We start from the raw sequence: 16,013 nt of genomic DNA on the forward strand, positions 1-16,013 counted from the left end.
TGTCTCTGTCTGCAGGGCGAGCGGACTCCACGGCGGGGAGGGCCGGGCGCGGAGGCCTCGGCTGCCTGGGTGGGGGGGTTGGGGGGCGGAGGACTCCTCACAGCCCGAAGGCAGAGCCGGGTCAGGGCGCAGGCCAAGGCAGCTGGCTCTCGAGGCATTGCCAGGCTGCTAGGAAAGAAGGGAGGCTCTTGGGCAGGAAAACAGGAGCCCCCTTCCCCGCTTTCCTTTGCGCAGCCCCCCCTCCTCCTCCCAGCCATGCAGAAAGTGAGACCCTCCATTTCCCCCCCTTGGCTGAGCTGTGCCCCCTCCTCCCCCAAAGCAAACCAAAACAAGTTTTCCAGGAATTGCTTTAATTAGGAATCAGTTGTTTAAAAACAGGAGATACTCTGCAGAGATGCAAAATAGAACTTTCTGAGAAAGAGGCTTTCGCCTCAGTATAAATAGGTAAGAATATAGATGCATTCGTGTATATTTAAAAGATAATTCAAGTACAGTTCCTTAACCACAATCTCCCAAACAGACTGGTCCTTCAGGACATCTAGACCGCACAGGCCGCCAGACCAGGAGCTCTTGGGGAACCAAAGGCTTGGGGGCACGGGGCGGGGTATTTACGGCAGAACAATAAGGAATGTTAAAGTGGAGGGAAGGCAGGGGGTGGGAGGAAGGCTCTTCACAAGACAATCTGGGTGGGGGGGGCTATCTTTCAGGGATGGCAGCCACCCAACCACCTTCCAGCCTCCCCCCGCCCCCCTACCACTACCCCACAAGTGAAGGCATGCTCAGATGAAAGACCGCCCCCTTCCCACCCGCTTCTGCCTCAGAGTCCAGAACTCTGGGGACGGAGGAGTCAAGCCAGTTGCTGTGCAAATGTGCTTCGGGAGGAACCAAGGTGGGCCTGGGCTGCTCTGATCCAAGGGGACAGAGATGCAGGCTGCGCTGCAGAGTGTGGGAGAAGCAAATCTAGCAGCGTGCCAGCGAGCACTGTCCCTCCCCCTGGAGAACGTGGCGGCCAGCCTGCAGGAGGGACTTGGCCAGAGAGCCCCAGACCTCTGGGGTGGGACTCCCCACTCTCTGCCCTGGGGGAGAAAGGCAGAAGGGCTTCCCCTGAGATCTCTTTTGCTGCCCTTTCAAGGCCCTTTGGATCCATCCACTGTGATCTGAGTGCAGGAAAAAGTCCCCTTCAGCAATTACAGGCTGTGGAAAAGAATCCCCCACGCTTGACGCTGGGGAGGGAGGGAGGGAGGGAGGGTAGCTACGGAACTCTTCCTCTTCATTCTGCCCAAGGCACGTGCTGGAAAACGTTGCAAACGGAGCCCTTGGAACAGGCCCAGAGGGGGGCTCCTCTTGGCCTTCCGTGCAGAAGAGAAAAGCAAAAGGCTGGCCTTCCGTCACCTGGAGTGGGGAGAGTGGAGCTCGCCCTGGCTCAGAACTGCACCCAGCTTCTACTCTGCTGAGGAGGGGCAGGAGCAGACCTGGGAAGAAGCAGAGAAGACAAGAAATCAGAGCAGAAATGCCACCTCTGTTGGGGGGGGGGGAGATCCCCACATGTTTTACTGGGTGTTACAGAAAAGCAGGATTCAGAGACCTGCTTCCCTCCGAGCAGGCGCTTCCTGCCTGCGTGTTTCACACTCCTGCCTTCTGGCACAGGCAGACCCAAAGAGACCCACAGAGGGACACAGTAGCAGACCAGGACGGGCCAAACGGGCACAAACGCAGCTCTCGCAACAGATTCCTCACCCGGAAGCCTGAGCAAAGTCTCCCCAGATCTCAGCAGTGGCTTCAGCTGTAAGCATCTGGCACTGCGGCCAAGCTGTGGAGGCCTCTGTGTTGAAAGACAGGAGGAGGGATCAGCTGAGGTGTGAGGGTAACACAGGCCCCACCAGAACAGTTGCAGCTTTGTGGAAACAGCCAGCTTGTATGAGGAAGAGAAAGGGCAGCTTCTGGCGTTCTCCTGGTCGGGGGTGCGTGTGTGTGTATGCGTCTCAGACCAATGCTCCCTACTGGTCCAGTTGTGATCTGGGGGGGGGGGGGCAGCAGCTTTGTTTCCCAGTACGCGGGCGGAATGGCTATCCAACAGACCGCCTAGCTTGGCCCTGAAGGCACACGTCTGGGATTCGCTGGCAACACCCCCTGCAGCTCCTTCAGCCTCCCTGCAGTAAACGCCAGTGGCGTCGCTCTGTGGTTGGCCCCGGCTAGTTGCAGCCGTCAAATCAAGAGCACTCCCCAGGACACAGAGCACGCCCCAGCAGTGAGGCTCCGCAGGCACATGGACCCGCCCTTCCCGGGAGCCCCTGAACACAGCCTCCAAATCACTGCTCATGCCGCTGCACCCCAAAAGAGCATCACCCCGTTGCACCCAGAGTCCTCTTGAAGCAGCTCAGCCCCGAAGAATCATTTGCCCCTTCTGCTTGGGAAGCTGGACCAGATGCACAGACCTGCTTCAGGGGCACCTGCTGGGGACTCTGCTGGATGGGACGATGTTTGCTTCTCGGGCAGAGGAATGAAAGAGCCCCTTCCTCCTGGAGGGGGGGGAATCAGACTGGGGCCCCCCAAGCTTCCTGTGCGTGATTTGCTCCCCAGCGCACCCTCCTTCTTCTTCATGTTCTAAAGAGAGTTAAAAGCATTCCCGCTCACATTTCCAACTACTACACAGAGGCATCTGCCCCCATCCAGCCATGGGCCCGGGGGGGAGGGGCGGCCCACAACCTTCAGGGGACAGGGAAGGGCTGGCCAAACATGGCTGCCCGCGCACCCTTTGCCTCCCATTCACCCCCGAGGCGGCAGCAAAGCCCTCACCGCTATGTTGAGCTTGATGGTCTGTCCTTCCTTGAAGCCCAAGTCCAACTTTGGCCCCTGTTCTGGACTCTGGGCTTGTTTTGCGAGCTCGCTCTGCTGTTTCACCCACCTGCAAAGCACCAGAGAAACTGAGGGGCTGGAAACAAGAGAATGCGGAAGCAGGCAGAGACTGAAACAGGTTGTGGACTCAGAAGGGCCACTTTTGATTTCTGGGGAGGGATAAGGTGCTCAAGAGCCACTGGAAACCCCACGCCCATCTCTGCTCCCGAGATGTACAGCAGAGTGGTGAAGGGGACTGGCAGGAGACCCTTCTGCCACCTGCTCCTAAGCTGGCACTACACACCCTGTGCTCTCAGAGGCGACAACGGAGGAGTGAGCAGAAACCCGCTCCAGTCTCCGGCCGCTGCTTTGGCACGGATTCTGTGTGCCGAGCAAAGAGCCGGGCTGCGGTGTGCCCAGAGCAACGAGGCCAGGGAGGGCGAGAGCTCACTTGAAGTGGTCTTGGAGCGCAACGTTGAAGTCAAAGGAATCGCCTCGGTCAACAAAGCCAAGGCCGATGAACGCCCGACGTCCTGAAACAGAAAACCAGACACAATGAGCAACGTCACTGCCAGTCGCCTTCTCCAAGAGGCTTGGCTGCGCCACTCCTGCGTGACATGCCACACAAAGGTGACCTGGCCTCTGCTGCTGGGACCGGCTGCCTTGTGAACTGGTATCCCACGAGGCCAGCTCATGTCAGGCAGCTGTTAGAGCAAAAGTCCGTTACTTCCCTCTGGGGGCTGGACCGCAGGAGTGGGCAGAAGCACCCCCCCTTCCCCAGAGGGGCTGGCCGTGGATCAAGGCCTCAGACCACCATCGGAGCAGGGGGGAACTGAAGGCCAAGCCCTGCCACTGGCCCTGCTCCGTTGCTCTGTCAAAGGGCACCAAGCAGAGCTGCGCCAGAGGACGGGCAGGGGCCCTTGGGATTGGTTCCCCAGAGAGCGCTGTCTGGACACATCCCTAGCGTTCCAATCCAGCAGGTGCCTCGGGGAGGGAAGAGGTTTCCACCCTTGGTAGCCAAGTGGTCCCTGCACAGCCAAACGCCTCTTCCACAGCCCAAAGTTCTGGGAAACCCAAATCACCTGCACTCTGCCCCCAGGGCCAGAGAGGAAACAGCACTGAAGGAAAAGGGGTGGCTGCAGCCTTGCCAGCCTCCCGACAGGGGGAAAGATCTTCTGGAATTACAGCAGATCCCCAGATAACACAGATCCAGATGCGCCTGGAGAAGGTGGCCATTCTGGGACATCACGTCCCTGCTGAGCTGCCTCCCCTTCCCAGGGTCCATATCTCCAGGAATTTCCCCCACCCTAGGAGGCGGGAAGGCAAGCTCTGTGCCCAGAGAAGGTGGCCATGAGGTGTTGTGAGTTTGTGGGTCTGAAGCCTTTGCAGCCAACCGGATGGGGACAACTGCGACCCACACTGCTGCTGCCGCCCCCTTACCGTTTCCATCCTCGATCCGAAGGACGAAGTACCTGCTGGAGTCTGTCACGCCCTCCACAGCGAGGCCTGGAAACTGGTCCACTGGGGCCTGAGCAAAGAGTTCTCCTGAGGGGAGGCAGAAGTGTGAGGTGTGGTGCTGGCTGGCCCTCCACCCACAGGGGCCTGCCACTTTCCTTGCGAACATCTGCAACCAGGGCTCAGGGGAATGGAGGCTCAGAAGCATTCTCGCCAGGCCTGTAGAGCAGCTGAAGATTAGCCACAGAGATATTCTGAGTTCAAAAATGCACAAGCTAATGGGGATGGAGTAGAGGACCTGTTCTTTAATATCGGGGTCAGTGAGACCCCAAGAGCAGCATAAAAAGCAGGTGGTTTTCAGAGATGCTCCCAGCCCAGCCCTTCTGACCACCAAAGTCTGCTTCATTAAGCACCTGCTTCCAATGTGGGACGGTCTTCCAGGCCAAGGGAGGCCAAGAGCACTGCCAGGCCTGCTTGTACCTGAAGTCTTGTCCTCCAGCTTCACGTAGGCCATCTTCCCCTGGGAGGTGATGCGCATCCGGCCACTCCACGCTGGCTGGTCCAACTGCCACTCAGCAGCTCTAGCAGCAGAAAGGGGAGAGGAAAGATGGGAGGTGACAGAGGAGCACAAAACACTGTTTGCGACTGGATACGCTGGGGAATGTGTGGGGCTCCCACCTCCACCAACGCCTCTGCTTTCAGGGAGAAAGTCTAAAAAACTATCTGTGAGGTGGAGAGGTGACATTCCAGGCCCACTGGGGAAATTAACAACTGCAGGTCCTGATGGCCCACCCTGAGAGGTCATGGGGAGCTCAAAGGTGAGACTGTTGATCTACTAAGCTGTATATGTAATTCGTCACTAAAATCAGCCATTGTACAGCAGCAAATATCACACTCATTTTTAAAAAGGGGGGCAGAAGTTAACTAGAAAGTTACAGCAATTAATGTATTGTTTGTCCCAGGCAAATCAATAGAACTTGTAATCAAAGTTAAAAGTACTGGACACCTAGAGGAACAAAACCTGCTGAAAGAAAATCAGTCCGGTTTCTGCAAAGGCAAGTTCCTTGAGAAGGCAACTGTGACCCAGTAGATGGCGCACATGTGGTCTTTCAAAAGGCTTTAACCAAAAGTGCCTCACCAAGGATTCCTGGATAAGCTTTGAACTCATGGGATGGGGACCCGCCCTCTTTTGAATTGAAAACTGGTTAAATGACAGAAGCATAGAGTTAGAATAAAGGGATCATTTTCTCAAAGGGAGAATTAAGCAACAGGATTCCCTGCTCCTGCATGCCACCCCTCCCATTATCCTTAATTTTTTCATCAATGATCTGGAACTGTGGGTGAGCAGTGAAGTGACCAAGTTTGCAGATGATACAAAACACGAGCATGACTGGAGAGCTCCAGGAGGCTCCCCACAAATTGGCAGAGTGGGCAACAATCCAGTGAACAACATTCAGTCTAGACAAGGTGATGTACGTGGATTAAAAACCCCAACTTTAACTTTATGGTGACGGGGTCTGAACACGCCGTGAATGAGATGGAACGAGACCTTGGGGCTATAGCAGATAGCCTGACTCAGCAGCAGTGAGAAAGGCCAACTTTATGGTGGGGAACAGCTAGATTAGAGGCCAGGAACACCTTGGGGACCAAACTTTTCAGGATCTAAGGGCTTCTTCGGGACTTCAGTCTAACTGTTCTACTGCAGACCAATGTGGCGATTCTCTAAAACTATCTTCATGCTGAGGATTGTTAAGAAAGTGAATGTAAATAAAACTGTCAATATTCTAATGCTCCTGTACTGATCGACAGTGCAGCCTCATTTAGAATACTAGGTGCTGATCTGGCCATCATATGTCAAAAAGGACGCTGCAGAGCTAGGAAAAATACAAATGAGAACAGTCCAGTTGGCGATACAATTATGTCTGCGGTGGAGAGGGTTCATACAGATCACTTCCTTCCTCTCTTCTGAAGTACCTGAACTCAAAGGCTGACTGGCAACAGCCTCAAGTTGGACAGAACAAAATACTTTTTTACACAGCAAGTGATTAAAGTGTGACATTTCCTGCCAGAGGATGTAGTGACGGCCACAGACACAGTCGGCTTTGAAGGGGGATGAGGCAGACTCGCGGAGGAGAGGTCCGTCGGTGGTTGCTGCCCGTGGGAACTAAAGCCAACCTCCACGTGCAGAAGCAGTCAACCTCCGAGGCCCAACGCCAGCAGACGACATCAGCACAGGGCGGCCTCGGTCTCCACGCCGGTTGGCCTCTGGGTGTGAGACGGGATGCCGGATGGGATGACGCACAAATTGGGGGGGGGGGGGCAGCAGCTGCAGACCCCGAACCGCGGCAGGCAGACCCGGGCGGGCCACAGCGAATGGGGAGAGGCGGGTTTCCAGACGAAGCCAGCCGGTCCTGGCAGACTTCTCTCAGCCCACTCAACTGGAGGGGCTTCCCGAGGCTTCGGCGGACTCTCGAGGGCGGCGGCGGCGAGGCAGCGGGTCCCAGAGGGAGCGCTGTCGGGGCCAAGGGGCAGTTCAGCTCCCTTCAGGCAACCGCTTCCCTTCCTCTCCGCGGTTGGGGAGCAGGAGGTCGGGGGCAAGCGCGGGGCCACGAGCCGGAGCGCGGGTCCGTCAGCGGCTCGGGCGGCACACTCTGCACACGCTCAGAGCGCCCTACCCACCTGTACCCGCGGTTGGAGGAGCGCGGGGGAAGCCGGTAGACCAGCACTTCCGGTTTGACGCACAGCACCGACTCGTACTCGCTGTCCGCCATCTTGGAGCCGGACGATCCGGAAATCCGGGTCCCGCCCGGAGGGGGCGGGGTAGGTGCGTGCCGCGCATGCGCGAGCAGCGTCCCATCAGCCACCCACTTCCGGCCTGCTTTCGACTCCGGGGAGCGTCGGGGACCCAAACTCCGTCGCTCGCTCCTTCGCACCCCGGGAGGGAGGAGGGGGGGGGCTCGGGCCTGGAGGAGAGGCCGGCAGCCCTCCCGGAAACCCGGCCGACGACGCGTCCCCGGGGCAGCAGGGCTCGGCGGGAGGGGGGCGGCGGCGGCGGCGGCGGCGGGGCCTCTCCTTCGTCTTAGAGGAGGTCGGTGCCAGGTGACGGCCTGGGGGTAACCGTTGAGATGCCCCCAACATGCGGCCGTTGGCGACTGCAGCGCCAGGAACCCCGCCCACGTGCGGGGAACTCCCCGTGGCGCTCCTCCCTCCTCGCACCCCCATTCGCTGGGAACTGGGTATGACGCCGAATCAGAGCGAGGCCCTGCAGAAGCGTCAGGCGCGAAGGTCCCGGGGAGCAGGCCTGCCGCGAGAGAGCCAGAGGGCGCCCACTCCCCCTGCCCGCCTCCACCCCTAGGATTGGGCTGTTGGCAAAACTGGGTCTGGAGGGTTTTCCGGGGGCTGCGTGGCCGTGGTCTGGTGGATCTTGTTCCTGACGTTTCGCCTGCATCTGTGGCCGGCATCTTCAGAGGCGTATCCCAGAGAAAAGTCTGGTTCTCAGTGAGAAGGGAAAGTTTAGTGGGGTATACTGTCCATGTCCCAGGGTGGGGAACCAATCATTACCTGTTTGGGTGGAACTTGCTTTGCAAAGGTGTGGTTGAGTTCATTGTATTGCGGGTGGGGTTACCAGTCCATTTTTTAAGTACTGGGAAAACGTTGGGAAAACGTTTGCCTCCCTTCTTGGAGCTGGCAGGCACCACAGCCCGTAGCCTGCAAAGCCTGGACTTCCAGTCCTGACGTTGCTAGGGCCTTGGCAGGCAGCAAGTGAAGTTACTCCAGGTGAGCAATGAATGTTGCCCACTCCCTGGCAACAACAATCTAAAATATAACATGGGCTATCAATTAAAGCTTCTGCCACAGACAACCTGAAGAAGCCAGGCATGAGGCCTACCAACCAGCCCTGCTCAGACCACTGTAGACCATGCAATGCAGAGGCCATGCAATGCTCCCAGGGAGCTCACCAACAGACAGGAACACATCGGCTCTCCTCCCCCCCTGCTCAGGTTCACTGCACCCAAAGCTGGAGGCTCTAATTAGCTTCCAAAACTTAGAGCCACAGAGGAGGAGTATTTGTGCTGGTAGGGCTTTCTGCTCCTCCATTTGCATGTGAGTGACAAGTTTGTTGTTTGCCCCACTGAAGCCATTCAGACGGCACAGGGCTTTGTAGTGGCTGCCCCAGGGAAAATCGGTGCTCTTTCTACTCCAAGGCTGCCTGTTGGTTTTCAAAGCAGATTTTCTGTCAGGCTCACAAGACGAATAACCATGAGGCTGCATATTCAAAAGTTAACACATTTATTTAAAATACAGTTTATAAAATGTTTCTCTGCATACTTAAAATGATCATATGCTGATGTGGCTACTTCCTTGCCTTGTGAAAACACACACACAAATCCTAAAGTGTCTCTAAGAACACGCCCCCTCCCCCCCAACCCTAAGTGGACTCTGAACTGATTTCAACACTGTTTGCTGAACAAAACAATGGACTGGGCACCCATTCCAAAGAGTCCTGGAAGGCAGACTGCTCGATGGACCCTGCCGGCCTGCCTGCAGGCCTGCAGGGTCCTCCCGTATGGCTCTGCTGGTGGAGGAGCAACGTTCTCAACGGCCTTCTGCAGTGGCAGCAAGCAGGCTGTGCGCTTTTTCTGGGAGTAGCCAGCAGGAGCAGCTGGACAGGACACTGCCCACCCAAGCAGAGTTAAGGAAAGGCATGGTGACTGACACCATTATTGCTCACACCATTATTCCCTGCACACTACCCCCTTTTTCTTCCGCTGGGGATTTTCTGGCCTTATCTTCTCCTTGCCACCCTAACTGGAGTGAATTACTGTCCCTCCGAAAGAGCCAGAAGCATAAGACAGAAATGAGGCTGGAGGAAGAGGGTCCAAACCCCCAAACACCCCAAAGCGTCCCCCACGATTCCAAGGAAGAAAAGAAGCAGCTGCAGAAGCTGCTGCTGGTTTTGAACGAAGGGTCCTGCCGTTGGCCAAGAGGGCTCAGCTGAAAGATCCAGAAAGGGCCTCAAGTCAAACAGAGCCACGGGCAATCACGTTGTTACTTTTTGTACACAGGTAGTTTTATTATTGTTGATTTTCCTCAGCCAGTTATTTACTTTGCAATATTTTTGTACAAGTCTCAGACAGACGTACAAAGAGACTCTCCCTTGCTCCCACCCCATATGACCCGACTCAGGCAAAGTTCCATTTCCATTTCAGTCTAAGAGAAGGTTACGGGCCTGCCATTAACTGAATGCTTGTACACCTGTGGTGCCCTCTGAAACCAGGCACACAAACCCAGTGAAGTCAGCTGGCCCAGGGTCATGTGAAGGTGGTGCTGGGGGAGGCTGAGAGCCCAGCCCCCTAGAGGGGCGAAGGAAAGGCCTCCATGGGACTTTGCACCGTGCAGAGGTTTGCCAGCCTCCCAGGGAAATCTGCCTCCAGCTGCCAGGGGAAAAGGCCAAAGGCTGGTCTTCCTGATGCAGTAAAGGGAAATTCCACCATTTCTGCTGTCCAGGTGAGACAAAAGTTAAAGCAACCAATTCCCACCAGGTGTTTTTCAGATTGCCTGGAGCCCCTCAGATCTCTCACAATCCTATCTGGCTGACTGCAAGCATCAGGTCTGACCCTCTGCTCCATCTCTGCATGAGAAGGAACGTGGCTTCCTGCTCTCTCCTGAATCCTACTGTGACTTCTGGAGGCGACCACCGCCTTGGAGCCACAAGGTCAAGGTCCAGCCTGCCTCATCCCACCTGCCTGGCCAACACAAGCATTGCCCAACACCCGTGGGACTTCACCCATCTGCTCCTAGCTCACCATCTCTGTGGCACCAAGCCGACCCCACCCCAGTGCCTGGAAGAAGCGCAAGCAGGCAAGGGGGCACCAGCTGATCCTCCCCCTCCCTAAATGCAACCGGTTCCATTTCACCCTCAGCCACAAAGGCCAGCAGGCTGATACCAGCTCGGATATTTCCAGGCAAGTGGCAGGTGTGCCTCGGGTGAAGGCGCAGCTCCCGTGCACTCCACATCCCACTTGGTTAGCAGCAGAGGGGACCTGGATGAGGACCAGGCATGCCCAGTCCCACCCATCAGCCCCGGCACAAGCTCAACAAAAAGGCTTTCTCTCCCTGGAAATCTACAAACTGCCGCTTCTCAGAGAAACTAGTTAAAATTCTAACACCCCTCCCCCACGCCTTCTCATGCACTTTTGGCTTCAATACCATTAAGTTCTCCAAAACCAAACAACAACTTGTGCACAGCTCCCACCCACCCCCACCCCATGTTAACTGAACTTGTCCCAAAAGCAACATGGGCCAACATGCATGGTTAAAGAAGCAGCCCCCGCCTCTCGCTCCCAATCCCAGCCGAGCCCCTCTGCCAAAGCTGCAGTCCTTATTGTTGATGCAAACATTGGCCAGCCGCACTGTGTGCAGCCCCACACTCTGTGGAGAAGCCTGCCCTGCTCCCTTGGGACAGCCCTCTTCTATGCACCAATCACAGTGGGTGAAGTGGGGTCACAGTGCAGGGGGTTGAAGGGCACAGTTGGCAGAGCAAAGGGGGTCACAGTGCAAGGAACCCCGGAAGGGGGGCCTCCCTGCTCCAGTCCATTTGTCCGCTGCTGCAGTAGCACAATCCGGGCTGGGGGACAGCCCTACTTTCGAGCCGCCGAGCTGGCCACCCATGCCTATCTACGCTGCTTGAAGCCTTGCGAACCGTCTGGCCCCAGCGGCTGCCGGATCACGTTGCTGGGCTGTCTGGCATCTTCTGGCTGCGAGATCCTCGTGGGCCTGCGGGAGAACACACAAGCAGCTTTCACCAACCAAGCGTGCCAGCGCCAGATCAGGAGGAGACAGAAACACTCCTGCTGCTCTGACCCAGCATCCCACCACTCATGCAGGGCCTAAGGCTGTCCCCTGAGACTGCCTCCTAGCTCTGGATTCAGAGAAAGACCTGCCTCCATGAGCAGAGGTTTGCTCTAGTCTCCCCAGAGGCCCATCAGTGCCCAAAGATCCACGAAGCTGCCTTCTGCAGAGCCAGACCATCATTTAATCTGGAGATGCTGCATGCCAAGTAGATACCCAGCCACAATCAGTCCCTTCCTTGGCACTGGAGAAATCATCAGCTGCCTCCCTTGGAGTAACTAGTCACAGGCCAGAAAGCCTCCATCTCCTCCAAGAGCAAGCAGAATGCCACCACTGACGCTGGGGCCATGAGGGTGAGTGAGAGTGAACCCTCCTCCCCCTCCCTAAGAAAAAGCAGGTGCTTTTCCCACTGGGGACACTGTCTCACGATGCCACTGAGATATTGCTCCTTGGCAGTCAGCCACCACGCCACGCCACATGGCTTGCCCAGGAAATGGCACTGTGGCAGGAGGCTACGCTCAGTGTGGAGAGGATAACATGACATGCAGGCAGCTGGCATCCCACTCAAGTCCAGGGTGGTGTGAATGAGAGAGGGTCGGCTGCTGCCCACAGGCATAAGCACCAGAAGGCAAACCGCCTGGAGCACCACCATGGCACCTCTTGGGTTTGGCCCACTGGCCAGCAGGAAAGCCCCTCCAGCAGCAGCACCAGCCACTGCCCCCAAACCTCATGCTCCCCACCTGTCGAGAATAGGCTTCTCTTGCTCTTCTTCAGGACTCGCGCTGCCTAGAATTCGTTTCCGGGCTTCTGCATACTCCGCCTCCCTTTGGGCCAGTGACTTCCCCTGGAAAGCTGGCCGGTTGGCTGAATGAGGACTGCTGAACTCCCCGTTGCTCGTGGGCCGCTTTAAGATCCTGATCTGTGGAGGAGGACCTGAGGGAAGGCTGTCATCCTGAATGACAATCGGCACTTTAGGGGGAGATTTGGATTTCCCGCTGTCAAGAGGATCAGGGAGGGAGAGAGTTTACTACTAGTGGCACAGATTATGCAACTGCAGGCAGCGAGCAACAGACACCGCGTATTGGAAGGGCCCCAGGAGAACATCTGTGCCAGCATCCCATCCCCAGCAACCCCCCTCCTCCCAGTGCAACACAAAGCAGAGTAAGTCCCCACCACCCCAGGACAAAAGGGCCCTGCCGCTGCCGGCCTCCCCAAAGCAGGCCGCAGGGGGAGCAGCTGTTCTGCCTCAGCCGCCCAGTAGGAGGTGCGAGGCGGAGAGCATCAGTGGTGTAATGGTTAAGAACAGGTGTACTCTAATCTGGAGGATTTGATTCCCCGCTCTGCCACTTGAGCTGTGGAGGCTTATCTGGGGAATTCAGATTAGCCTGTGGACTCCAACACACGCCAGCTGGGTGATCTTGGGCTAGTCACAGTTCTTCTGAGCTCTCTCAGCCCCACCCACCTCACAGGGTGTTTGTTGTGGGGGGGGGGGGAAGGGAAAGGAGTGTGTAAGCCCCTTTGAGTCTCCTTACAGGAGAGAAAGGGGGGATATAAATCCAACTCTTCTTCTTCTAAGTCAAGGCAGCCCCCCAGCCTGAACCCAGCGGAATGAAATGCAGACAAGCCTCCAGGGCAGAATGGAAGACACACATACACACACACACACACCCCACACACACTACCATTCATCTATTTTATTTCAGTTTGGCCCCAGGAGACAATTTATTTGTTTATGTAAGCCCAAGGACCTTCCAGCAACTGGGGCCAGATCACTGTAATAGGCACTCATCGGACGCATTAAGGTCATTCCCATTCAGAATTGGGTCAGAGTAGCCTCACCTCTCCTTTTGCTTGATTCTCAGTTTCCTTTCCAGCCGCCGGTCTATTTCCTATAAGCCAACACAACCGTATCAAAAAAGAACACTATTAAGAAAAAGGTGCAAACCGAGAGTCATCTAAGGCTATCGTGTGGAATGTGGATCCGAGGGCATTCAGGTCTTTGCAGGTGATAACCAGCACCATGAATTCAACCAAGGCAGGGGCTGCATCATACTCCAATTCTTTGGCCAGAATTGTAAATTTGGCCAAAAACTCTTCTGCATCAATTAAACAGTTCTTTTTTTCTTAAAGGGAATCAATTTGGCCTGGCTATTAAAATCTTCAAGCCAAAATTCTATTGCAGTTGCTATATAGTGTTCCCATTTAACAACAACGTGAAGATTATTTTCACCAGCTCCTAGGAGTTCCTAAATGTCAGCCCTACTCTGTCATTTGTGCTGAGTTGGGTCAACATCTCCTAAAATGTAAGGCTTGGCTGATTTCGTTTAAAAACTGACTTACGATCCACTTTACAGCAAATTGAAACTCCCTAATGTTTCATCTGAAAAATGATTCCCACAGTATCCTATGGTTTTCCAATATCGAAACCAGAGTCTGACACTTTGGACTTTAGATCGACTCCACTGCACTTTCAAATGAGTCACGCATATTTTAGAGCTTGACCTGGGATATCAAAAATTGTTCCCTGCTCAACCGCCCACTTGTTCTCCTGCCGCATTAAAACTATCAACCTCATTACTTCCACAATTTAGATAATTCCTCACATTGTAGGTTTTATGTTAGCTTGATATAATATTCTTCCCTCAAAGGTACTGACTGAAAGATACCAGAGGATCCCTCTGCAGGAAATAACATGTCCATGTTCCCCAAGCTCTCTCGACACAATATATTTTGTCATTATGGACTGCCAGTTGCATGCAGTACTATGCAATAATTTTCTCCTTCCCTTACTTTGTTCCAAAAATCTTACGAACAAGGATAGTATTATCCAGTTTTTGTTACATGAGCTGAGACTACTGCTACAGTTGCTAGGCTCTCTGCAGTTGTTAAAGGAAAGAAGTAGACTACTGTGAGCTTTTATTTTAATTTTGTTTAGTCTGTATTATTTAAATGTCAATAAAGGATGAAGAAAGAAAATAATAATAGTCCTTTCCTGAATCAGTCTGTCTTAAGTCCCTGCAAGAACATGAATAAACTGAAGGTAATTTCAGTCATTTGCTTAGCCCCATAAGTGAGTGGGTGAGTGGGTGGGTGATGGGCACCCTCCACGCAGCTCTAGCCAGTAACCGAACTGCTGGCATTCCTCACCAACTGGGGCCTCCAACCGGGTTGGCTCTCGGGTGGGAGGCTGGCCTCCTTGGCCCCGCGGGTCAGTCGAGAGGGCCGGTAGCAGCTTCTGCAGCCGCATCGCCCTGCGGGGCCCAGCATGGCCCTCAGAACCCCGCTGGACCCCGCAGGAAGCGCCGCCCGGTCCCCCCGCCCGGCCCCCTTCCCCCGAGGCACGGCTGGAGAGACTGAGCCCTCGGCCGGCAGAACAAGCGGCGCCGGGGGGGGGGGGGTGTCAGGGGCCACCAGCCAGCCTCACGCAGGGAGCGCCAGGGAGCCCGCAGAGGCCCGGGCCCACAGGCGCTCCAGCCGGCGGCCGCTGCCTGGCCTGCCCCGGGAGGCCGACTCCGCAGAAGAGCCTCCGCGGCTCCCGGGAGCCTCCTCCTCCTCCTCTCCGCCCGAGGCAGGAGGGGGCAACCTTCCACGCTCCACCCTCCCCTCCGGCAGCGGGGCCGTGCCCACGGACCGAGGCCGCCTGGCCCACGAGGAGCCCGCGCGGCCCCGCCCGGCTTCCGCCGCTCTCCCGGGCCCCGCCGAGCCCCTGGGGCCGAAGGAGGAGGCGCGGGCCCTGAGCAGACACGTGGGCCGGGGCTCGCTCGGAGGGCCGAGGACACGGATCCTTTAAGAGGCCTACCAGGCGCGCTCGAGCCTGCGGCGCCTCAGCGCCTTCCACGCCGAAGGAGGGACGAGGCCCGAAGCGGCGGGGCGCGCCTCTCCCCCACCCCCCTCCCGGCCCCCCGGGGGAGAGGCCCCCGCCCGCCCCCCCCCCCGCTCACCCCGCTGTCGGCCGCCTCCTCCCAACTCTCGGCGACCTCCTCATCTTCCATTGTAATGCCCCTCTGCCGCCAGCCCGCCTAACGCGCATGCGCGCGCGCCGCTCCCAGCCGCCGGAGCACCCCCCCACCTCAGCAGAAGGCCGCCTCGACACGCCCATGCGCAGACGCTTCTTCCCGGCCTTTCTCCGGCGCATGCGCACTTCTGTTCTGTCACCGACGGGCCTCCTCACGCGTGCGCAGGCAAGACAGCCTCTTGCCCGTGGGGGCCGCACGTGCTCGTTCCCCCCAACCGCGGGGGCCCTTTCTGCACACGTGCGCCGTTTCCCTTCGGAATGCGACAAGGAACGGCGGCCCCGTACCGGGCAGAAAAGGGATCTCGGGCAGGCAGCTCACCCGGCAAGACCGGTCGCCCCCCTTCGCCCTGGAAGAGGCAGCTGCCAGCAGGCCGCATCCTTGCCCTGCTCGGGACAGGCAGATGTCCCCCACCCCCGTTTTCCCCCCTTAGGGCCGAAGGACGTCGCCTCCTGGACACCCAGTCAGGGAATCTGGACTCCGAGCGCCAGAAGAGCGACGTCCCTGCTGCTGCTGCTGCGAGCCACACGTGGCATCGCCGCCAGGTCTCTCTCCGCCTGCCTGTCAAGCCCGGTGCCCCTCGTGGGCACACCGCAGCCAGCAGGCTTCCAGCGCGGGAGCGCGAGTTCTGCTCTCTGGACTGAAACCTGCAAACCAGACTGAAAGGCCCTTTTACTGAAAGCAAGAGCCAGCCGCTGGCCCCGGGCTGAGCGCAGAGGCTCCCGCCGAGACCACCTCCGGCCCCACGGGAGCGCCTGCAGCCGGGCCCTCCGCCCTTCGTGGGGGCGGGACGGTCGTCTCGACGCTGTGATATGAGCGAGCGGCCCTCCTCGCCGCCTTTCCCAAAGCACAGCGGGA

General features: G+C 57.0%; 2 protein-coding genes across 2 annotated transcripts; both read right to left on the reverse strand.

Moving 5' to 3' along the window:
• Positions 1-333: 333 nt before the first annotated feature.
• Positions 334-7,442, reverse strand: NECAP2 (NECAP endocytosis associated 2). The gene is made up of 8 exons (XM_048519225.1): positions 6,970-7,442; positions 4,771-4,871; positions 4,276-4,380; positions 3,287-3,368; positions 2,797-2,905; positions 2,436-2,604; positions 1,738-1,822; positions 334-1,472 (listed from the first exon to the last, which is right to left on the reverse strand). Exons 1-8 carry the CDS (start codon positions 7,059-7,061, stop codon positions 1,424-1,426), a joined length of 792 nt encoding a protein of 263 aa, XP_048375182.1. The 5' UTR covers positions 7,062-7,442; the 3' UTR covers positions 334-1,423.
• A 1,121-nt stretch (positions 7,443-8,563) lies between these two features.
• Positions 8,564-15,577, reverse strand: SZRD1 (SUZ RNA binding domain containing 1). The gene is made up of 4 exons (XM_048518693.1): positions 15,084-15,577; positions 12,982-13,031; positions 11,883-12,137; positions 8,564-11,067 (listed from the first exon to the last, which is right to left on the reverse strand). Exons 1-4 carry the CDS (start codon positions 15,132-15,134, stop codon positions 10,965-10,967), a joined length of 459 nt encoding a protein of 152 aa, XP_048374650.1. The 5' UTR covers positions 15,135-15,577; the 3' UTR covers positions 8,564-10,964.
• Between the last annotated feature and the right edge of the window lie 436 nt (positions 15,578-16,013).

Source organism: Sphaerodactylus townsendi, linkage group LG16, assembly GCF_021028975.2.
Source record: "Sphaerodactylus townsendi isolate TG3544 linkage group LG16, MPM_Stown_v2.3, whole genome shotgun sequence".
In the NCBI taxonomy this organism is placed as follows: Eukaryota; Metazoa; Chordata; class Lepidosauria; order Squamata; family Sphaerodactylidae; genus Sphaerodactylus; species Sphaerodactylus townsendi.

Coding starts and splice junctions, on each gene's coding strand:
- SZRD1 (XM_048518693.1), bottom strand. CDS start 15,134: ATGGAAGATGAGGAGGTCGCCGAGAGTTGGGAGGAGGCGGCCGACAGC. Junction 13,032..15,083: donor AGGAGGCGGCCGACAGCGGG/GTGAGCGGGGGG, acceptor GTTGGCTTATAG/GAAATAGACCGGCGGCTGGA. Junction 11,068..11,882: donor GAGAAGCCTATTCTCGACAG/GTGGGGAGCATG, acceptor GTTCTCCCGCAG/GCCCACGAGGATCTCGCAGC.
- NECAP2 (XM_048519225.1), bottom strand. CDS start 7,061: ATGGCGGACAGCGAGTACGAGTCGGTGCTGTGCGTCAAACCGGAAGTG. Junction 3,369..4,275: donor TCGGATCGAGGATGGAAACG/GTAAGGGGGCGG, acceptor TTTCTGTTTCAG/GACGTCGGGCGTTCATCGGC. Junction 2,605..2,796: donor CCATCAAGCTCAACATAGCG/GTGAGGGCTTTG, acceptor AACTCTCTTTAG/AACATGAAGAAGAAGGAGGG.